The sequence below is a fragment of the Colias eurytheme genome, chromosome 12 (genome assembly GCF_061535395.1).
Source record: "Colias eurytheme isolate Ceu_HAF_F1 chromosome 12, ilColEury1 Martin Lab GWU primary, whole genome shotgun sequence".
In the NCBI taxonomy this organism is placed as follows: domain Eukaryota; kingdom Metazoa; phylum Arthropoda; class Insecta; order Lepidoptera; family Pieridae; genus Colias; species Colias eurytheme.
In genome coordinates this window covers 10847803-10870926 of record NC_142991.1, presented here as the reverse complement: position 1 = coordinate 10870926, position 23124 = coordinate 10847803, and the positions used below count along the sequence as shown (strand labels likewise).

The window sequence follows — 23124 nt, the reverse complement described above, 5'->3', positions numbered from 1 at the left end:
GAAGAGTACACTTATAGAATTGCGATGCTGTTATAGAGCGAAGTAGTGATATAAAAGGAACCGCGATGCTGTTACAGCGCGAAGTTGTGTTTTAAGAGTAACCGCAAATCTTTTGTAGCACGAAGTTGCGATGTACAAGTCACTGCGACGCTATAATTATAATACAAAATGGTAAATCGTGTACCAATTGATAATACGAGTAAATAACTATAGGAACCATCATCGTGGTGTCGAGTATTAATTTTTGTTACACTGTTAATTATGTTAGATACATAAACTGACTTGTGAATGAAATTTTACTGATAGATTATATGCATAATTACGCTGTTTTTTTCATGCCCCCCTCGAATTATTGAGTTTTAAGTAATTAAAAAACTAATTTTACACCAAATTGCTGTATAGGATGCCAAATAGCAACTCCGTGGCTATTATACGTCCGCAAACGAACGTAGTTTTGACAACTGTCATGCCATATACTGGATTAAATTAGTAGGGTTCCCTGATGTAAATAGAAAACCCATAACATTGTATTTTCTAGAATGTATTTTCTAGTGTAAATTCCGATTTTTAGATTCTGATCCCGAAGTGTCAAGCAAAACAAAAGCAAAAGCAAAGTGTCTGAATGGTCTGCTTCTGAATTATCACAAACCACATGATGGCTGTTAACTTGGTTCTGTTCATAGGATGTAACAGATTGTACGGAATCATTGTCCGTATTCGAAGCCTCACCTTGAATTTGTCTGGTGTCAATCGTTACTGAAGCTGCGATTTTTTTTAATTCATTCAATCCATGATTATTAAATAGAACCCTTCAATTATTTACGAGACGGTGCTGACAATATGGCAGGTTTTTGTTGTTTTAAAGTGAAAGAAACTCTCTTATAGGCCGTATATCTCTCGTAAGTGTCGCATTTTACTACATTAATACGCCGTTTTTGTTACATAACAGAGTTATTAACTCTTTTATACAGTAAATCAGTCCTATAACTCTGACCACTCAGCTATTAAACCACTGCGTTATAATGGGCAGAAAAACACTAATATAATTCAATTAGGTTACAAAGAATTGATATAAAACTCGGATATATCACCTAATTGCTCTATTATGGAGTTTCAGCAACCATGAAGATTCACAGTGCTATAATAGTAATAAGGAAAACCATTACAACACTAAATTGTCCTATTGTAGATTTTTTTACGCCTCTATAGGCATGGGACTATAAAGGTTACCCTAGAATCGTTTATTGCACTAATTTGCTGTAAAAAAGAGACCACCAGCGCTGTTATGTGATAATATCGTCCTGTTATTGCTGTACCAAAATCTGGATAAGAGCTGCTCTATAAACGCCGTATAAAATAGTGATATAAACGTTTACATCACCTTGTTATGGGACAAATTTGCTGTGTATGATTATAGAGCAAAATCATCTCATTAAACGCTATTATACAACAAGCTTGTCACCGCGACACTGTTATACGTCATTTAAAAAGCTTTTTAGTGATGTAAGTTATTGTTATAGGACATCTTTGCTGGTTGGGAAGCTCTATAATCATTATTATCAATGAAGGCTTACACGGCTTTTAAACATATAGGGATGTAAACAAGAAAAACAATTTTTAACTGGCAACTTATCACACATTTCACAAACATACCATAGAGTACGTTAAGTAGAATGAACATATATTATTGTCATATTGACCCCTAGGCCCTACAATTCAAAACAAAATAAAACACCAAATTCCCAGAATCATTTATTGAAACATTAAGCTTTGATAGCCGCAGTAACCGGGTAACCACGCCTCAGCCCCATACACTGATCGCGATCTATGAACAGAGTCGTCGACTTGTTACGAAGGTCGGCCTCTAGTCCCGCGCGAACACCTAACAACGTTTGATGCGTTCCTTCCGCCGTGGCTATCTTGGATCTCAGCGTTTCCATGGTTTCTTGCAGGTCACAGCACTCTTTGACCAATCTGGAATGTATTATAATTAGCAATGGTTAGGGAGCTATTTTAAATAATACGTTTTATGTACCATCCATAAACAAAGATTTATTTTATATGGCAACATTTTCAATTAATTTGAAATTTAACGGAATTTGTGCATCTAATCATTCAGCTATTCGTTAAAATGTTATAAAAGCTCACACTGTTGAACAGGTAGACATTAATAAGTTTCTCAAGTTATTTAAATTTTAATTCATAGGTTACACGCTCAGTCTGGCGTCAGTTTAGTTCATCAGTTTGATCCGGCTTCGACTGATGCCAGAATGATGGATGAAAAACACGGTTAAAGACAATAGGACAAAACCATCAGTCCGTCAGTCAACCGGTTAGACGATAATTCTCCCGTCATTCTGAGCAGACTGATGGACTGAACTGACGCCAGACTGAGCGTGTAACCTATGAATTACAATTCTCATCCTAATCCAAAAGGACATAACACTAACGAAACCAAATCGTCGTTAAAATCGGATCAGCCTTTCATGATTTACAATAGATCTAACACGAATTTCTTTATATGTCTAGAAAATTAGTCAGTCACTTAGTCTATAACTTTTATATGTGTAGAAAAGGCAGATTTGTCAGTTTGTCTGTGTGTCTATCAGCACGTACCGGTTCTGCGCCTCGTCCCGGCACTTCTCGAGGTGCGGTCTGTTGGTGCGCGCCTGCAGCCGCGTGTGCGCGACACGTAGTGGCTGCAGCTTGTCCTCGATCGCCTTGTTTAGTAACTCGAGCGTTTTCTCCACGTCGAACATCTCTTGCTGCACCTGTATGCGCAAACTCAATTAATTTATTCAATTAGACTTCTTTTAGAGGCACTTTCGAATCGTCATTACATATTTTTAACATTTACCACCGATTCGGAAAGCAGTATCTATGGAGAAGAACCGGCAAGAAACTCCATAGTTGCTCTTTTAAAATCATGTCATTATTCTACGTGTCATACTTATACGTGTCAAACGTGTTATACGTGTAACGTGTGACACGCATGAACGTGTGTTGTAGGTACATACTCACACGTGTAATACATGTGTTGCTCGTGTCACACGTATCTGACCATAGACGTGATACGCAAATTGTAGCAGTAGATATTATACGTGCAACAATTGTGTCTCATCGTATGTATGGTATGACACTTGTTATAAAGGATTATTAAATGTTATCTCGAATATTATTTACTACGTAAATAATAAAAAATCAATAGTTAAAACCTCAATTTATCTGGCGAGTATAATATGTTTCCGTCATTAAACGATTAAATAAAAATCCCTAAAGCTATAACCAAACAGTCTACAGTACCTTGTGCAAATGCAATTGCAGTTTATTCTTGATCTCGATGGTCTCAGCGATACGACGCGTGAACGCGCTGTTAGTGTTGCTCCACTGGTCCCAGATCTCCGTCGCCGACACGTTGATCAGGTTCTCCGCGTCTGATAACGTGTTATCAGTTATAGAAATGTAGAGGTGGGGGGATTCAGAAGTTAGTATTACCGGAATGATAATGTCGAGAGATGTGAGAAAATTTGATTGGTAGGAAATTATTTGTCAAATTATGAGAATTATAATTTAGTCTAACTATTCGAATAGGTGAGTTATTAGTTTAGTGAGTGTGTGTTAGTAAATAACTTAGCGAATAGCGAGTGAGTGAGTTAGTATATCACTTAGTGAGTGAGTGAGTATATAAGTGACTCAGTCACTAAGTGGTGTGTACACGTTACCGGAGAGCATCTGCACGGCCTTGGCGCGCTCGGACTGCGAGCGCTGCAGCGTGGCCGCGCTCGCCGCCGCCCAGCGCTCCGCGTCGCACACCGAAGGGTCGTAGCGCTCTATACCCGCGTAGAATTGCAGCCCCTGAGCGTATACTGGAGCCTTTATATCTCGCATACAACTAGTTATAGCAAATTTCGTAAAAAATCCACACCCCTGCTGCCCAGCTGCATCTTACAGTCGATATGACAGAAAACAATCCCGCGTTTATACCTCGCATATAGACTATAGTTATAGCGATTTTCATAAAAATACCACACTCCTGCCACCCAGCTTCATCTTATAGTCGATATGATAGAAAACAATCTCGACAGGCTGACCAGCTATATAAGATATATCGGCCACCAGTCAAAAAAGGAAATTTATCTTAATGAGAAGAGCCATTATTTGTACTTGTGTGAATCACAAAAAAGCTCGAAGCTCAACTAACATCAAAAAAGAATGGCAACGCTTAACAATTTACGTTAACATAATAAAAAACATACTAGCAAACCGGGCGAACTCCGTTTCGCCAACTTTTCTTTGTTATAAACCTCACGGAGCCCGAGACCTTTCCAACGAATGTAAAACCGTGGAAATCGGTTCGTGCATTCTGGAGTGCGTTTGCGTCAGGAAGGAAAACCCGACTTATTTTTATATACACAACTACTAAAAATAGTTATTACATTTATAGATTCGAGTTTTGATCAACGTACACATTACACCAATACGGCCTCCATTACTAGCGACAATATAGCCCTATCTTCAAATGTATGAAACATTTTGGTCCTTCGAGCCGGATCTATAACTTGTCTTAAGCATCTACAGTCAACTGTAGTGACGCTACCATCAACTGACAAACCTAACCATTGATTATCATCTGAACACTGAAAATGCTTATATCCTAAAATATTCATTCTTGCTCCTAACTGTGATGAAAATGTCGTCAAGAAATTCCGCATGTCACGACAACAAATGTTTACTGAAATAAGAAGTTTGTGTCATTTTATTTAACAAAGATGGATTGAATTTATCACAAAGTTTTTCAATACCTACGTTTTCATGGTGCAGGTAAGTTTTTTTTATGCAACAGTTGATCGACATTATTTCTAACGAAATAGCTACCATGAATACGAGGCTATAATAACGTATGCATGCACATTTAAACCAAAAATGTCAAAAATATCAAAAAGGGAAATTGCATTATTAAAACTTTTATAAATTTACTGCTCATTTAACAAATACACATAATACAAAGCAACGTGAACAAATAAAACAAAACAAAACCAAACCTTAGAGAAGTTGTTCAGTTGATGGCACATGGAGTCGATTCCCAAAGCGTATTCTTTATTGCGCATATCAGTCTCGAGCTCGTTCTGTGTGGCTCGACAATTCTTCGACTGTTGACGGACCTATATTATAAACATAGATATAAAAAACAAAGAGTAATATTTTATTTTACTCTAGAAATACATTATTTTTTTAATGTATGTATTTACCAGCTGAAAACATTAGCCTGTGACTGTATCTATTTTTGCTAAATAAATATTGAAGCTCCGTATCCGTTCCTCTAACCATCAACAATAAAATCTATTAGAATCAATAATACCTAATTCATAAGAATAGCTCGTTCAAATAGACAAGTAGATAGTAATAAATAGAACCTTCTCAAGCATGTTCCGAAATTTATCCTGGCATTCGCGTAGTATGGCCACTTCTTTGAGAAGAGATTGCTCCACAGCATCGTGGACCTGCTCGAGTCCTATAAAAAATATATTTAAATAGCTAAAAAAATGGCATAGAACATATGCATTGCAACCATCTCGCTCAAGAATTTTCTGAAACAAAACTCTGCCCATGAATTAATTAGGCAGAGTTCAATAAAGGATACAAAATAAAGCTGCGTTTCAACTAGGCAATATAAACTCGCAATCTTTTTACAGATTGTGAGTCTACTATAACACTCGCCCTGTCTCTTCTCGCGATGGTAGAGGCACTCCTGCACGATGTGCAGCGGCCCCTCGATGCCGGCCACCGCGCGCTCCAGCTGCCGCCGCGTGTCGTTCAGCTTCTCGCACGTGCCCACCAGACGCTCCATTTCGATGGACACCTAGCGCAATGTTTTGTTTTCACATCTAGTTATAAAGTTAATTAACGCTTCACCCGTTAGAGGAAATTAACGCCGCAGTTATAGCGCCATCTATAGTAAATATTATGGTTACTGAATAAGCAAAACAATTTATTGAAGTGAAACTTCTTTATCGGGGTTGGAAAAAAATTTAGTGCACATTTTTTGGTTACGCGCCATCTTTTTCTTATCCCTACCACGCGTTATTCGACGTATTTCTGTAAAGTTGCATAATATTGTAAATTATTTTTTGAAAAATAAGGTCATAAAGAAGTTCTTCTTACGTGTGTACACTAGTCCACGCACACATTTTTTTATTTATTTAATTTTACTTCGCATTGGAAAAAAATTATTTACTGAGTTAAAAATAGCCTAATATGTCACTCTCTAGCTGCCTAACTATCGCCAGACAAATAAACCACACCATAGGAACTATCATTCCGATGCTACGCTAAAAGTTCTGACGTTGGATAACAAAATTCTTATGATGAAAAAATCTTATTACATGTGAAAATAAATGCATGGTTACATATTTCAAGAAAAATCAGTCAAAATTTGAGAGTGATTTCTCTGTTAAACGAATATAAACAATAAATGTAATTCACCAACTTTGTTTTAAACACACATCTCACCTCATTCCTCCAGAAAGTGGTGTCGGTGATGCGCTCACCGATTCGTCTGCCAGAGTCACGCTGACCCTGAGTTCCGATCTCATCAGTCTCTCTGCGATTTTTATTTAAAAACAAATTTCATTTTCTGTTTTAGAGTATAAGACAGAGATAAAAAATCTAATTTCCTTGACATACCTCAACATCCTCATAATATCATTCCGTACACGCTCCGAAAAGTTTCTCTTCGCGTCTGACTCATTATAATTCTTGATACTGTTCTGATTCCATTCATATTGCGTGTATCGTGTATAGAGGGCAGCTCGAGCAGCGTGCTCGGGACTCCGGTCGAAGCCGGTCACGAGGTTCGGAAAGCGGAGCGGCTCCGCGGCCATGCCGGCTGGCGTGTAGCACGGGTCCACCATCGTGTTAGTTATGGGCTGGGATGGCCTTGCCATAGACAATTAATGTCGTTAATAAATTGTGCGGTGATATTTTGAATATTTATTGGGAAGGACTAACTAACTGGTTAATTAAACTTGAAAGCGATAGGTAGTTGCTTTCGTATATTTACAATATTGAAATAGGAAAGTGGAGTGGTACAGAAATTACGCACATGCATTGTAACAATAATTTCGCTTTTTGTCTAGTACTATTATTCCAATTTTAATGAAAATAATAGTCATGTCTTTATTTGGACTTACTTTCAATGAAACCTCTTTAATATTATAAAATAATGTAAAAGTTGCAACATAAATATGGAAATATTTTAAAGAAATCGGTTCAGCCGTTCTCGAGTTATGCGCTTACCAACACATTTTGCGATTCATTTTTATATATAAGAAAGATATGTTACGATCATACATAGGAGTAACTTCGATTTCTTCGTAACCCATAATAGGCCTCCATGGATGTTTCTTGGGCGAGTGGAAACAGTAGCCCACTTGAGGAGGCACACTTGGAGCACCCGCTGTCTCTTTTACGGGGCTCCATTGTTGTAATTGCTGTAAAATAATATAATTAACAATTATGATCATTGCAAAGCTTAAAAACTCAATACCATTAGGTAGGTAAATAAAAAAATTACCGTGCACATTGTTACTTCCTTAGCCATTATAGATATTTTATCTATTAATCTCACCAAAATAATTTAAAATAACGGTTTCATATAAAATAAAACATAAAAATAAACTTATGGCTATAAAAAATCAAATTTGAATTTGGTGTCGTTTCATAATGTCAGTCATGATTTATAGAATTTTTATTTATGACATCAGTTCAAATTCAAAATACATTATAAAGCCGATTGTACATTTTAAACGCTTTGATTTTAAAGATTATGTTTTTAAAAAAAGCTAAATTGTGCTGGAGACTACTAGATTGCTATTCATTGGAATGTTTCCAGCGTTCAGTATATTAAGAACAATAGTCTAAATTATATTATAATTATGCATTATTCTGAAGAACGATTTAATTCACAAATCACTTATTTGAATGCTTGGCATGTATTCCTTGCTTTAATTTTGACATTTGACTCGGAGCAATTAACTAGCCTGGAGAAGTAACAATTAATTGAACGTTTCTTATATAGTGGCTCTCTTTTATTCAATACCCTTATTAATGCGATAGAAAGAGACAACACACTATTATCTGCTTGGCATTCAAATCCACATGTAGCCACTCAGAGGAATAAACCTATAGAGTACTTGTATCGAGCGTATACAATTTACATATATTTGTTTCTCTCTATCTAAAGAAAACGTCGTATGAAAGAATGAGATAGCTATAGACTACAAGCTACGTTTCAACATAGTCATGGCACCACTTTTACTATAGGTACGTATTTAGATAGATAGAAGGTGATAGTGATGGGATGTGCTTCCATCGATAAAATCGTGAATGCATTTTGCATTTACGGTTTCGTGAAATAATAAATAATAAAAAAAAACAAAATTAATCATAAATTTCAGTTGAATACATTATTTGTTTAATCCTACGAATATAATAAATGCGAAATTATGCGAGAATGGATAACTTTCTCTTTCACTGCTGAACCGATTACAATGAAATTTTGTACATACACACATAGGATAGGTTTTATACCGGAAATCCCACGTGAACGGGAACTGTGCGGGATTTTCTTTAAAAACGCGGGCGGAAAGCTAGTATATTTAAAAATAAATTTTAAAACTTGAAATGTAACTAATTTAAAATAAAGATCAATAAAGTTAAATGAGTGAGGAGAAAGGCACAGTCAGCATGAATTTTAACAAGTTCATAAAAGGACAGTCTTAAAGAAAACATTTTCCTTACATCCTACTAATAAAGCGAAAGTTTGTGAGGATGGATGTTTGTTACTCTTTCACGCGAATACTACTAAACCGATTACAATGAAATTTGGAAAAATTACCCTTGATCCCGTAAATCCCACAGGAATGGGAACTATGCGGGTTTTTCTTTGAAAACGCATGTATATTAAGTATGTATTTCAATAGTAGTTTCTCATCTATGAGAACTGTCATTTAATCAACCGTTTAATTTTCACATAGTTACACATTTAAAGTAATTATGTGTAAAAAAAATTCCAAATAAAAATTCACTCACACACAAATGTATTTATTATCTAAAGGAACAAAAAAAACGTAAGCGTAAGATTGCACAATTCTTCTAGAGTATCCATCTTGATAACACGCAGGCTCGAAATGCAGTGAACACAATCTAGCAAATTTCGACGGCGTCCAATCTACACGTCTCATGTTTTATACCCATTATTTATTTAGCTCTGGAAATCTAAAACAAAATGAATTTATTAATAATCTAAAAGAGAAACAACAAACTAAACAGATAAGTCAAATAAAACAACCACGTGGTAATTTTTATTTTCCTGCTGTAGAAAATTTACATCTATTATTTGCTACAACAACTACATATAAATCTGATATAAGAAACAAAATAAATAAATCAACGTTAATATGAAATAGATTTTTTGTCATAAATCGATAATATACGCTAGATGTGTTACAACACTACGGTGGTAAACAAAATGCCAAAGGGCGTATTCAGAAAGAAAGCTTGAAACTTATAAGCGCCTATAAGCGCTTATCGGCGCTTATAAGCGCTGGTAACCCGCGCAGGAAAATATATGAACATGCGCTTATAAGCGCTGATCGGCGCCGACAAGTTTGTTGAAACTTGTTGAAACTTGTCGGCGCCTATCAGCGCTTATAAGCGCATGTTCATATATTTTCCTGCGCGGGTTACCAGCGCTTATAAGCGCCGATAAGCGCTTATAGGCGCTTATAAGTTTCAAGCTTTCTTTCTGAATACGCCCAAACGTGATAATATTGTGACATTTTTTAAAAATTATTTAATTCTTTTGTATTCCACAACCCCATAAAGTGGGTAAATGTTACAGTTACAACATAAACTTATAAAAAAGCGCTTGATAAAACCTTCAAATAGGGTTAGAACATAAATATTTATCAATTTGCTGAAAATCACTTACCGATGGAAAGATATTTTTTCATTGTTTTCATCCAAAACTCCCATTCGACTAGTAATAGCCGGTAGCTAAACATACAATAGTCATTTTAGCACACTGACAAATAAAAAGAAACACTATACACTTTATATTTTCTAAATATTTCGTTAAAAACACTTGACGCACCGAGACCTCCAGCTGGAAGGCAAACAAAACATAGCCGGCGCGCTACGTTTGAAGACAGTGCAGATACTCTATCGCTATCTCAATCTGACTTATGCTGTTATTGACTAAGAGTAAGTAGATTAGAAAATATGTATTTTGTTCTGTCTCAATATAAGAACTCTATAGGTTTATTCCTCTGAGTGTAGCCACTTTTTGTTCTAAAAAGGTAGTGCTTGACACTTTATCGAATACTAAAATATCGATAAATAAAAAAATTAAGATATAAAATTGCTTGAAGATAATTTAAGATTCGTTTAATTTTGAATTATGGATAGGTAATTCCAAATTTTAAGATTCTTTTAATTTGGAATTATTCATTTACGATGTGTATTGACTGCCTTACATTGTATGGTAGTGGTATTTATAAAAAACTAGCGGTCCGCCCCGGCTTCGCCCGTGGTACATAATATTTACGTTTTCTCTACATAAGAACCATCCTCGTACTTCAAGGAATATAATAAAAAAAGAATTATCGAAATCGGTTCAGCCGTTCTCGAGTTATGCATTTTGCGATTCATTTTTATATATAAGATATTATTAGGTATTTCGGTTTAGGTTGTTTTTATGGTTTCGTAAAAAGGTACGTATTTTTTCCTGTTTTCATAGATTCATTCATAGAATTATACCTACGGAACCCTTCGTGCGCGAATCTGACTTCCACTTGGTTGATCTTTTTACAAATCAATAGTCGTATCTTGGGTTGTTGAGGAAGTGATTATGAGGAAGAGGAGGAGGAAGAGGAATTTTCACACACAAATTTAGAGGATGCGGATGAGGAAGAGGATATTTTTTTGAGGAAGAGGATGCGGATGAGGAAGCGGAAGAGGAAGCGGATGAGGATGAGGATGATAGGAAATTATAATCAAAATTAAAAAACAAAAACTTTTAAAATTAAAAATTAAAACAAAAGCCATTCTCCTGTCTCTACATATTGATGTTTAAGGTTAGGGGAGGTTATCTCTTCCGCTCGCGAATTTACAAAGCCTGTAAGTACTATAACTATTTGAGTCACGAGCCGGACTCAGATGAGCTTTTGTTTATGCATATTACTCGAAAAAACCCACAGAAAAAACCTAATCTATATCAGTGCCAGAAGCGACATTAGGCGATTTCCACAAAAAAAAAAAACTAACTGGTAGATATTATTATGTATAAGCTTAAACATCTTGTTTGTTTTTTAATTTAAAATGACATTTGACAAACATTATTTGGTAAAATATGTTTCTTCTGAGTATTATGTTTAGAGATAAGTGTTAGGCGTAGATATAAATATGGCGGTAAGACTCTACTCTTGTTCGTTAGTAGAGTCCGACTCGTAACTCAAATACATAGTTTAAATAGGCTTTGTAAATTCGCCGCCCGATCGGATCAGCATCCTCATAAATTTCCTCTAAATTTTGAGGAAGCGATAGCGGAAGAGGATTTTTTATTTTCATTTTTGAGGATGCGGTAACGGTAGAGGAACCCAAAATATTGCGGAACTTCCGCATTATGAGGAAGCGGAAGAGGAATCCTCAACAACCCTACCGGTATCCTACTAATATTATAAAAGCAAAAATATATAAGAACTAGAGGTCCGCCCCGGCTTCGCCCGTGGTACATATTTCGCAATAAAAGGTAGCCTATGTCCTTTCTTGGGTATCAAAATATCTCCATACCAAATTTCATGCAAATTGGTTCAGTAGTTTAGGCGTGATTGAGTAACAGACAGACAGACAGAGTTACTTTCGCATTTATAATATTAGTATGGATGGACATTTGATACTCTTTCACGTAAAAACTACTGAATGAGTTTTTATGGAACTTTACAATTAATATAGTTTAAACATCAGAATAACATATAGGCTACAATTTACCGCGGGAAAATAACTCATTCCCACAGGAAAAAATTGGTAAAAGTTTAAAATAAATTGCTTCAATTAAAACAAATAAACATTTATTTTTTAACAACATTTTATTTCGACACTTAACTACCAAATTACAATATTTATTATTTAAAATAGATGCCACCTTAAACTTGTCGCACAGCATCTCTGCAAAGCACTTTACTTTTCTTCCCGTCTGATTAGAAATGATTTGAACAAGGCCGAGAATGTTTTGAAGGCTTCCAATTTTCCCTGTGCTATAGCTTTAACCCAAACATCTTTTAATTGTTCTCAAGCCAGAAACCTGCAAATAACAATAAAATCCATACTTAAATAACTTTTTCTCCTAACCTATTTGATTTAAAGCAGTCATTGTCAAAGTACCTTAGCAAAGTACGTATATTTGAATATTTCGTTTCTATTAAAGTATCGATAATTGCACAACACTATGGAAGTAATATTTTGCATTTTCTCTCAAAAATAAGCTAATTATGATTTCATTTAAATGATCAAGGGTAGATAAAACATAGATGATTTAGAAAATAACGCAAATTCACTGATTTATAATACAATTAGCCAAAAATTGATCAAAATCACTAACCTGTGAAATGACAAATTTCTATCTTCGTCCGATTTCACATTACTACGGATTTTACAGCCGTAAGCAACACAAGCCATGTTATCTTTAGTTAATTGTCTTTTCATAAAATAACAAATTAAACTAAAACACTCGTTTTTCACTTCAAACAAAATAATTAAAATAACCAAGCGATGATCACCAGACTGGTGATCAAAACAAATTGAAATGGGCCATGTCATTTCAAACTGTCGAACTGACATATATCTGTTCTCTTTTTTCGCATGACATTTTGCCATAAGCCAAAAAGGCCAAACTAGTGCTTTATTGTTCAATTATTTGTTACTTCTCCAGGCTTGATAATTGCTCCGAGACATTTGATTTGACTGTCTCGCTCGCTCTAGTTGTCAATTTGACATTGTGACATTCGATAAATCTCATTTTTCTACTCAAGTTTCTTTGATTTAACAATTGGAATATTTTGAAGACCTTCGGTGAAAACCTTCTTTTTATGATATTTATAAACTTGATTATATTGCATTATTAATTTATTTGTTATGGTGTGATAAAAACATAACGATGAGCAACGTTCCGGAAAATGCACCGAATCGTAAGTCGCAAGTTCTTGCGTAAATATTATTTGAATTTAAAGAGCTTAAGATTATCAAGAGTGTTATAATTTAAATTGTAGATTGCCCTGGAACCCAGAGCGAGGATGCAGGCAAAGTCTCTGCTTGTGCAGGATGCCCAAACCAGAATATTTGCGCATCAGGTAAACCTTGTTTTTACTCCAAAAATCTCTATAAAGCGCAATTTCTTGTATATGGCTTAATATATAGATATAAGAAATTATTTTTCATAGATTACGCACATTAAAACTTCTCGTAGTCGCACATAAGTACCATAAGAATTAATTATATAAATTTAATCCAATAGTGTGTTTTCTGCAATTGAAACGTGGATGAATCATGATTATAAATAGTGATTAAGTATTGAATTCTAATGTTAAGAGTCTATCATGTATTCTAATCACATTTATCATTATACAACATAGGTGTCCCGTCAGGCCCAGATCCTGCCATAGAGATAATAAAGAATAGACTTTCCAATGTAAAACATAAGATTCTAATACTATCCGGCAAGGGTGGTGTTGGGAAGAGCACAGTCACATCTCTGCTTGGACATGCTTTAGCTGCACGGAACCCAGATATCAATGTAAGTATTGAATACTTATTCATTTGTATTATAACACTTAGTAACTTTATGTACTCTCTTGATTTACCAAAATTATTTTAATAAAGCTTTACTTTGTTCTCTGATCATGTGAATTGTAATACATTCTTTTAAACTAGATAGAAGAAAGAATAACATTTGCTTAAAATAACTATTTAATCAATTTTTATGCTTGAAATCAATGCCAATTTTGAAATCATGTTCACCTTCACACCTTCAAATGTGTGTTATTTGTCATTGAAAATTATGATTATAGACATTTATAATTCATGCATAATAATTAGAGCACACAGGCTCTAGAATTTGCTGCTTGCATCTTATATTATTTTTATCCCTTTAAATATGTACATAAATTGAAGAAACCAAGCTAGAAGTAATAGTTAAATAGGAAAAAAATGTACATAATATACATATATAATTTTGTATGATTATTACATAATAATCATAAATGACAGACTCAGAGCTTATAATAAAGATATCCTTGGATATGGCATTAGTTATATTTGAGCATGTAATATAAACGATTTTACCATTATAGATATGGTTCAGTTAATACCAGTTTCAAGTATAAATAAACACTTTCATGGGAGTTTTGAACTCAGATAAGTACAGATATGTATATGGCTTATATCAATGTTGTCATGTCATTGATAACAATGTTTTTTATTATTGATCTGTGGCAATGTGATTATATTACATTTTTTCAGATAAATTTTGAAAATAAAAATTGATGCTAAAGCATTGTTTTTAGACATCCCTCAGCTACTCCAAAATAAGCAAATTCTACTGTATGTATTGAAATAACTTCACATAAACATGACTTTCATAATATTATATTACAGTACAGACACACAAAATATTTTTTTTTTTAATAAACATGTGCCATGAATTTAGACATGTTAGTTTTTGTGAATATCAATAAAAATTGATAAACCAAATTTTATAGGCTGCATTAAATGCGCATTACTTTTTATTATTTTATTTTATTATTTTGTTCTGTAACCCAAAATAATTGTGAGTTTCATCAAAGTTCAACGAGGGCTTGACCCTAAATTTTATGTTCCACAATTTGTACAATTTGTTCGTAATAAAATTCGCCGTCTCTTAAACCGATAAACAATATTAGAAAATATTTTTGTAAATTTTATACTTACTAAATATTACATACGGATCTAACTAGTTTCGCATTTTCTAATATCATAATTACCCGGTTATATCTCGATCTCCTCTCGTGCGAGTTTCCGAATTCCATCACTGATTTAAAAAAAAAGATATTTGGCGCCAAAATACGCAACGTCAAAGTTTATAAACTCCTTGGTGGAGTGAACATGTTTTTCTAATACATAAGTCCCAGTCCCAGACGCGTGTATCGATTTCAAAGGCTCGACGGCAAAGATTTTGCAATGGTGCCTTCCGTGTATCGTTTGGTACTGCCTGGTACAACCTTGGGTTATGGGTACTTCATATTTTATTGTTCTTATATAGGTCAGGCTGTGGGATCGGAATAAGTAGCTCGTAATTTGCTTATAAGTGTTAGTGTTTAGATAGGTACCTACTTAAGCTTTAAAAAGAGTTTAATTGTAAATGTAATGTGTTCTTTATTAGAGATAGATTCAGTTGCCTGTTATATATTTTTTTATCACGGAAAGAAGCAAGCATAGTAAATAAACATTCCTTATATTATACATATATGAAGTTATATTTTATTTGATGCGGAATTTGTAACAATTGATTTGCCAATTGAGTATTTGAATAAAAAAAAATTATTGATTTTTTTTATGTATTTTGAAACTTTATTATTAATAATATTGATATTTAATGCAAATAACTTACAAAAAACAATTTTTCCGTTAATTAAAAGCAATTAAAAATTGATGAAATTTAAGTTAGAATCACGTGACTAAAAACGCGACATGACTGGTCACCACAGTTGTGACGTCATAATGTTATAGCTATTATTAACTGCAGTACATAGCGTTTACATACGATTTGTTAGTTGGTTCCGAATTAGTTAGTTAGTTACGAATAATATTCTTGATGTTGATATATTTATGATCACCGATTTTTGTCAGGAGTTGCCTTTGTAGTATTCGTACATAATGGTACAAAACGATAACTTTTGAGGTTCGCCATTTTTAATATAAATTTAAATAATATAATTAACAATTAATATAATTAATATGTAATTTAATAATGACAAAAAATTAAATAGATCAAAACACTGTATTTATTATTAACACGCTTTTATTAGCTTCACCTGTATGTTTGTATGTAACCGACTCCTTTCGAAGTTTCGACTCGATTTTGACCCACTTAAAACCGACGGATTTTATTCAAATTTTGAACACTTATCAAGGTCCGATGACAATACAATAATATCATAAATTTATCCTGATAAGGATCGCCAGGATCAGCTTAAAACATATGTTTGTATGTAACCAATTCTCCTTTCGATTCGATTTAGACCCACTATAAACACAGACGGATTTAATTTAAATTTTGTATACTTATCAAAACCCGGTAACAATACAATAATTTCATGAATTTATCTTATTATCCTGTTTAGTTTTTCAAACTATATTTATTTTTCTATCAACTGCAATGAGTGAAAAGTGAAAACTAACATTATGACGTCACACGCGGTCAGGTGACGCTTCGGGAGTTGTCGGCGTGTCTTCGGTAGTGGATTCAAAGACTAATTTTTATTTTGAAATAACTTTTGAATTATTGCAAAAAAAATAAAAATAAAAACAGTTTTGTTATAAAACTAATATATAATCTTTCCATTTATCACAAAAAAAAATTTAATTCAAATACTCAATTGCCATAAAGGTAGGGTTACAGTTCCATGCAAAAATTCACCAACATGCAAGTCGTGAGTTCGTGCATTTTCGTACAGATGACACGCAGATAAGTCGATTTATACAAAAGTTCTAATATTTATTAAAAGTTTAATCTATATGAAATAATCTTTGATTCTTTTTGGAATTTATATACTTTTATAAGAAGTCTAGCAGAATAAATAAATGGTTTCGACAACGGTTTCACGACTTTTGAATCGTGAAACCGGTCATAACAATAAAAGATCGGTTTTAAATAACATTTTAAATAATTACTATGTATAATTGTGTATGTTTATCTCAGGTGGGTATACTAGACGCAGATATATGCGGGCCGAGCCAGCCGCGCGTGCTCGGCGTGCGCGGTGAGCAAGTTCACAACTCTGGTTCGGGATGGTCGCCTGTTGTGAGTATTCTTACGAGCCTGTTGTGATATTACATAATTAATCATAGATTATAAAAATGCAAATGTTTGAATATTAACTGTGTGCGTTACATTTTCATGATAATATAAACCCTCCCTCTCTCTCTTTATCTTCCTTACTAGTTCGCTAAGTCGCGTGTTTTGTGTAAATAAATGTATAAAATATCGTAATATTAATATTGTTTTATTTTTGCAGTATGTTAAAGACAACCTTTCGCTTATGTCTATCGGATTCCTTCTCGGCAGTCCGGATGATGCTGTGATATGGCGAGGACCTAAGAAAAATGGTAAGATTTATTTCTATAGACCACCAAACATCAATTTACAATTTTATCGGAAATGGGAATTTAACATAATACATAATATTATAAATACAAATGGTGTCTTCGCTGGTTCTGTCCGTTCACTAAACAGATTTTGATGAAACTTAGAGATTGAAGATTAGGAAATAATATATTCAGCTATCCTCATTTTTTTTCCAAGAAAAATAAATACGAGAGAAGAGGAAAGTAATATGTATGTGCTTCTTTCCTTCAGGTATGATAAAGCAGTTCCTAAGCGAAGTGGACTGGGGGGACCTTGACTACTTATTGATTGATACACCTCCAGGTAATTAATAAATGTATTTTTCTGCCCGTATGTAAATATTTTATTAAGCAACTAGCGACCCGCCCCAGCTTCGCACGGGTGCAATGGCGGCCGGCCGGTACCGCCGCAAACGCTACGTCCCGAAATTTTTAAATCTATAATATCTTCGAAAATATTCACTTAAATCATACGGTGTAAAGGGCCATATAGATCTATATTAAATGAACAATGTATTCAAGGTATTTAATTGGTTAATTTTTTTTCCAATTAATGATGTATTGGTTAAAAAGGATTAATGCTGTATTGGTTAAAATCGCTTCGAAAATTAGCCATTATTAGTCGTAAAAAGTAAATGACAAAAAAAGTTATTGTGGGTTATCCATAAGAGAGGTCCAGAGGAAGGTTTAAGTATATAATTTATTAGGTTTTAGACAAAGCGGGCGAAGCCGCGGGCGGTAAGCTAGTATATAATAAGAAATTCATAGTTAACTATAAATTTCTCATTACCTATTTATTAGACTTATTACTTATTTTATTTTAAAGCATTACCATAACCATTTTCTATACCACGTTCCCCAATACAGGCACATCAGATGAGCATCTATCATCCGTGCAGTATCTCACCGCGGCCGGTCTATCCGGTGCGGTGGTTGTGACAACACCGCAGGAGTTAGCACTATTGGATGTGCGTAAAGAGATACAGTTTTGTAATAAACTGGGAGTGAAGGTTTTGGGCGTGGTCGAAAATATGTCGCTCTTTGTGTGTCCGAATTGTCAGGTATGTTCAAATAAATAAATAATAATAGTTTAAAAAAACTAAAAAACACGCTTTTTGCAAATTGAAAAATGGAATAATTTTATCAAATTAGTGTATTGTCATCGGTCCTCAATAAATCTACAAAAATTGAACGAAATCTGGCCGTTTAAAGTGGGTCAAAATCGCACCCAAAGAAGTCGGTTACAAACAAACATACAGGTGAAGCTAATAAAAAGCGTGTAAAAAGGTATAAGACAATTCAATTCTTCAATAAGTTCTCAATAATGTACATAATTTTATCAACAAAAACGTTACGAGTACTACATATTATGTAGTTTTACTAACACTAGAATAAGTACTACTAACAATATATGGGCAATGCTGCCTGATATAAAATAATAATAATTCATCCAAATAGAACACTGATGTTCTGTTTTTAATCAGATATTATTTTAATTTTATTGTTTTACTAGATTTCCGCCCGCGGCTTCGCCCGCGTTTTCAAAGGAAAACCCGCATAGTTCCCGTTCCCGTGGGATTTCCGGGATAAAACCTATCCTATGTGTTAATCCAAGTTACCCTCTATATGTGTGCTAAATTTCATTGTAATCGGTTCAGTAGTTTTTACGTGAAAGAGTAACAAACATCCATACAAACTTTCGCCTTTATAATAGTATGTTTTATAAGCTACTAGCTTTCCGCCCGCGGCGTCGCCCGCGTTTTCAAAGAAAAACCCGTTCCCGTAGGATTTCCGGGATAAAACCTATCCTATGTCCTTTCTCGGGTATCAAAATATCTCTATACCAAATTTCATGCAAATTGGTTCAGTAGTTAAGGCGTGATTGAGTAACAGACAGACAGACAAGAGTTACTTTCGCATTTATAATATTAGTATGAATTTGGTTCCTATCGCTTAGGTTGCTCTTTCAGATCCGGCTCGATGGACTAAGTTGTTTTAAGACTAAAATATTGTATGTTATATTAATTGTTATGTGAATTATTTATTATTATTTATTTTTATATATTTTATGTTATTTTTCTGTATTTTATGTTATCATATTACACGTATAGGTACCTCGTAAAATATCTCGAATAAGAGATAGTTGCTTGGTTTGATGCTTGGTTTATTAATTGCTCAATCGATTGATTGTTCCCTTTTGATTAGTTGGCTGATCGATTGATTTATATTGTTTTATAATTTATTCATTAATTCACGGATCACTCTATTAAGTATAAATTGTCATAAGATCTATCTAATAATATATCACGCACAGAGCCGCAGCGAGATCTTCCCCGCCACAACGGGTGGGGCAGCTCACATGTGCGCGTCACTGCACGTGCCCCTGCTGGGCGCTCTGCCCCTGGAGCCGCTGCTGGCCCGAGCGTGCGACGCGGGGCACGACTTCACGGGGCAACTGCCCCACTCGCCCGCTGCGAGGCAACTCGCCGCCATCGCGGAGAGTGAGTCACTTATTTCGATGACATTTTAATTATTTTGAAATAAAAAAAATGTATGCGTGTACTAGAGTACACACGTAAGAAGTGAAACTTCTTTATGACCTTAAAAATGTCACGAGTATGGCGTAACGCAAAAATGTTACACTAAATTTATGTCCAACCCCGATAAAGAAGTTTCACTTCAAAAAATTGCGTATGGCACCTATTTAACAACGAAAAAACGTCTTGCAATAAAAAATTTATGTCTGATGAATCAAAGGCAAAAGATTAAAAATTACGCGTTAATAAATGACTTTAAATTACGGATATTTTCCTGTGCGCACTAATAAACGCAACCACTACCGCCAGCCAGACAGCCCGGACTCTAACCGAAATAGCAAGAGAAACAGTATATCAAAAACCGAACTATACTAAAATTACTTTTTTTTAAACGTTAATAGCTCCCGTACCATATTAACATGATTTTAAAAGAGTGTGGAGTTTCTAGTCGGTTCTTCTCTCTAGATATTGCTTTCCGAATCGGTGGAAAATGTTAATTAAGACGACTCAAAAGTGCTTCTAGAAGAAGTAGTTTACCAGCTACCGCACGCGCTGTATCTCAAACTATACCGTATCCTACTTAGCAACTAAAGATTTTACTAATTTGTTTTACTAATATTTTTTTTCTTTTTACAGAGATCGTCGCAGCCTGTGAGAGCTCCTAGAGAATTAATAAAATATGGACAAATTTATAATGATTATAATGGCCTAGTCAAATAAGCTTAAATCAATGTGCTTACAAGTAATTTGTAATAATTTACAAATAAATTAACTATGTATATTGTTACATTATATCCGTGTTTTATTTGTTTGTATCAAAATGTATAAAGATTATGGGCTAGCTACACATTTTTTTTAATAATGATTTTAAATGGAAGCAAACACCCCCACTACTATGACGTTGCCCACTACCTACTAAGATATATTTTCGTTGCAAAATGAAAAGAAAAAGGAAAAAAGAAGAATAAATAATATATCAAGCGTGATGTAAATAAGAACTGTGTGTTATTGGTTTTAGTACTACCATTGTCTATGCTTTACAAATGACATCTCCTGTCTTGTCGATAATGTCATTGTTGCTGTCAGTGTCATGTGTCAGTCACACGATTTTCTAAGGCTCTCCGGACGAAGTGGTGTTCTTTTTTAAATTATTTTGCACAAGATCTTTTTAAATTAACTAGGCACAAACAGTAATTATGTGGACCAAATTGCGAACATAGTTGAAACATAATTTTATAAATCTATTTGAATGTTGCATCACAAATTCAAATATTACATGAGTTCATGAGGTAAAGACTAAGCATGCCTGCTTATCATAATGAAGAAGAGGATAAGCCCTGTAGGGCATGTAGTGATTTTAAATCATGGACTAAAAGGACTAAGTCCAAGTCTACGCAGTCGAGTAAACCTGAAGAACCAGCCGCTCCTGTAAGTTTATCTCGTAAGCCGAAACTTCTAGCAAATTCGTAAAGTATTATACAATCATTTGATAACACAAGTAGAACTTTTATTTGTATGCATTTTTAAACTTGTTTATCTGTCTTTTAAGACTGAATAAAATTATGTGTAAAAATAAATAATTAGTAAAAGATTTTATTCAATTTCAAAAAGGAAAAAATTTCATCATCATATTGCACAATTACAATAAATATATCATCAGGCGATAACCTAACTTTAACATATCCATGTACAAATAACTATAAAATATTATTAAACCTTTCAGCCACCAACAAAACCCAAAGAATGTCCTCTTGACAAAGAGGAGCTGGGAACATCGACCTGGGGCTTCCTGCACACATTAGCGTCATACTATCCAGAGAAACCAACTAAATCACAAGCAGATGACATGACAAAGTTTTTCAACATATTCTCACAATTCTATCCTTGTGAACCCTGTGCGCTGGACTTTCAAGAGGAGTAAGTTATATTAATGTTACATAGATTAAATTTACTAACTGTTTAAGTGTTTAAGAAATTTAAATGATAAGAATAAAATTATTGAATACTAGCTTGCTCTGCCTTGCTTTAACAAAATAAAATATAAAGTGAAATAATTTCTTAAATCAGTAGTTGTTGCATCATTTCCATGTTATTGTTCACATCAAATTTTGAATAACAATCAAAATCTTTTTTTTAATATGAATCATTTTTGAGTAATTATTTCTCAATAATAAAAAATCTTCACATGCATGTATGTAGATGTAACTAAATTGACCATTCCATTTTCAGTATCAAGAAGAACCCGCCAAAAACGAAATCAAGAGACGAACTAGCAAAGTGGCTGTGTGAGAGACACAACACAGTGAATGTGAAACTCGGAAAACCCAAGTTTGACTGCAGCAAAGTGCATGAGCGATGGAAGGATGGTTGGCTTGATGGATCCTGTGATTAAAAGTTCACAGCAAAATGTTGCTTTACTAGAAGATGTATGAAATAAGTGATATTAGTTACCAAATACTGCCCCAGAACAATATATTTATTGACGCATTTATGGTTCCTATTCTTTGTCAACTCCAATCTAACTGTGCAATGCCTTTTGTCTCAATGAGATTGTAATTTTTTGTTATATTGTGTATCTGTAGTGTAGAATGATAATATGAGGTAATAGGATGTTTTGGTCTATTGTCAATTACTTTTAACAAAAAACAATAATTTTCCAATTCTATATTTATAGACATTTTTAAGCATTTATCACAGGTTTAACAAAAGGTAAATGCAACATTTTGGTTGTGAATTAAAAATTTATGTGAAACATATTTTATTAAATGCCTAGTTAGTATTAAAATAGATATAATGACCGTGTGCTTTAGCTAGGTCTTGTGATGTGAATTTTAAAATGTACAATTTGTATGTATATATATATTTACTGTTAAATAAAAATATTTGAAGAATTATGTGTAGTTTTTATTTAAACCCTGATTATCTGTTAAGCGATGCCTATATAAAATTTAAATATTTTTATAATGTACTAAAATTATTAAAGTGAAACTTTTATTACATCGTCTCAAACTTTTTGGTCTGTGTAGCGCATGTCGCGTGTATCGCGGCTGCCGAGTAGGTATACCTACTCGGCAGCCGACCGACACGCGACATGCGCTACACAAAGCAGTGTTCGGAACCGTTCGAACAGTTTCACTTTTACCGTGGTTTC

General features: G+C 34.0%; 3 protein-coding genes and 1 long non-coding RNA gene across 4 annotated transcripts; 2 read left to right on the top strand and 2 right to left on the bottom strand.

Annotated features, from left to right (window-relative positions):
• Positions 1–1763: 1763 nt before the first annotated feature.
• On the bottom strand, positions 1764–15201 carry LOC149904256 (tektin-3-like). The gene is made up of 11 exons (XM_090107671.1): positions 15075–15201; positions 7351–7490; positions 6685–6936; positions 6511–6601; positions 5719–5860; positions 5415–5512; positions 5043–5162; positions 3723–3855; positions 3304–3434; positions 2617–2771; positions 1764–1974 (listed from the first exon to the last, which is right to left on the bottom strand). The coding sequence occupies exons 1-11, from the start codon at positions 15117–15119 to the stop codon at positions 1764–1766; spliced, it is 1518 nt and encodes a 505-aa protein (XP_089963797.1). The 5' UTR covers positions 15120–15201.
• LOC149904257 (uncharacterized) lies at positions 9087–10327 on the bottom strand. The gene is made up of 2 exons (XR_016457323.1): positions 9992–10327; positions 9087–9276 (listed from the first exon to the last, which is right to left on the bottom strand). It is a non-coding gene; the product is annotated as an uncharacterized LOC149904257 (long non-coding RNA).
• Positions 15202–16733: 1532 nt separating the features above from the next.
• On the top strand, positions 16734–20638 carry Nubp1 (NUBP iron-sulfur cluster assembly factor 1). The gene is made up of 7 exons (XM_090108221.1): positions 16734–16742; positions 17012–17113; positions 17328–17418; positions 17669–17740; positions 18304–18497; positions 19751–19937; positions 20610–20638. The coding sequence occupies exons 1-7, from the start codon at positions 16734–16736 to the stop codon at positions 20636–20638; spliced, it is 684 nt and encodes a 227-aa protein (XP_089964347.1).
• Positions 20639–21179: 541 nt separating this feature from the next.
• On the top strand, positions 21180–22864 carry Alr (Evr1_Alr domain-containing protein Alr). Its single transcript, XM_090107975.1, has 3 exons — positions 21180–21401; positions 21697–21890; positions 22203–22864. Exons 1-3 carry the CDS (start codon positions 21276–21278, stop codon positions 22363–22365), a joined length of 483 nt encoding a protein of 160 aa, XP_089964101.1. The 5' UTR covers positions 21180–21275; the 3' UTR covers positions 22366–22864.
• The last annotated feature ends 260 nt before the right edge of the window (positions 22865–23124 follow it).

Bases quoted from the DNA above. Each gene is read 5' to 3' on its own strand.
- LOC149904256 (XM_090107671.1), bottom strand. From the start codon at position 15,119: ATGGAATTCGGAAACTCGCACGAGAGGAGATCGAGATATAACCGG. The intron at 7,491-15,074 runs GTAATTATGATA...ATTATTTTACAG, and splicing joins GGAGATCGAGATATAACCGG to CAATTACAACAATGGAGCCC. The intron at 5,513-5,718 runs GCGAGTGTTATA...TATTTTTTATAG, and splicing joins CCATCGCGAGAAGAGACAGG to GACTCGAGCAGGTCCACGAT.
- Alr (XM_090107975.1), top strand. From the start codon at position 21,276: ATGCCTGCTTATCATAATGAAGAAGAGGATAAGCCCTGTAGGGCATGT. The intron at 21,402-21,696 runs GTAAGTTTATCT...TAAACCTTTCAG, and splicing joins CTGAAGAACCAGCCGCTCCT to CCACCAACAAAACCCAAAGA. The intron at 21,891-22,202 runs GTAAGTTATATT...TTCCATTTTCAG, and splicing joins GCGCTGGACTTTCAAGAGGA to TATCAAGAAGAACCCGCCAA.
- Nubp1 (XM_090108221.1), top strand. The intron at 18,498-19,750 runs GTATGTTCAAAT...TATCACGCACAG, and splicing joins TTGTGTGTCCGAATTGTCAG to AGCCGCAGCGAGATCTTCCC. The intron at 19,938-20,609 runs GTGAGTCACTTA...TTCTTTTTACAG, and splicing joins ACTCGCCGCCATCGCGGAGA to AGATCGTCGCAGCCTGTGAG.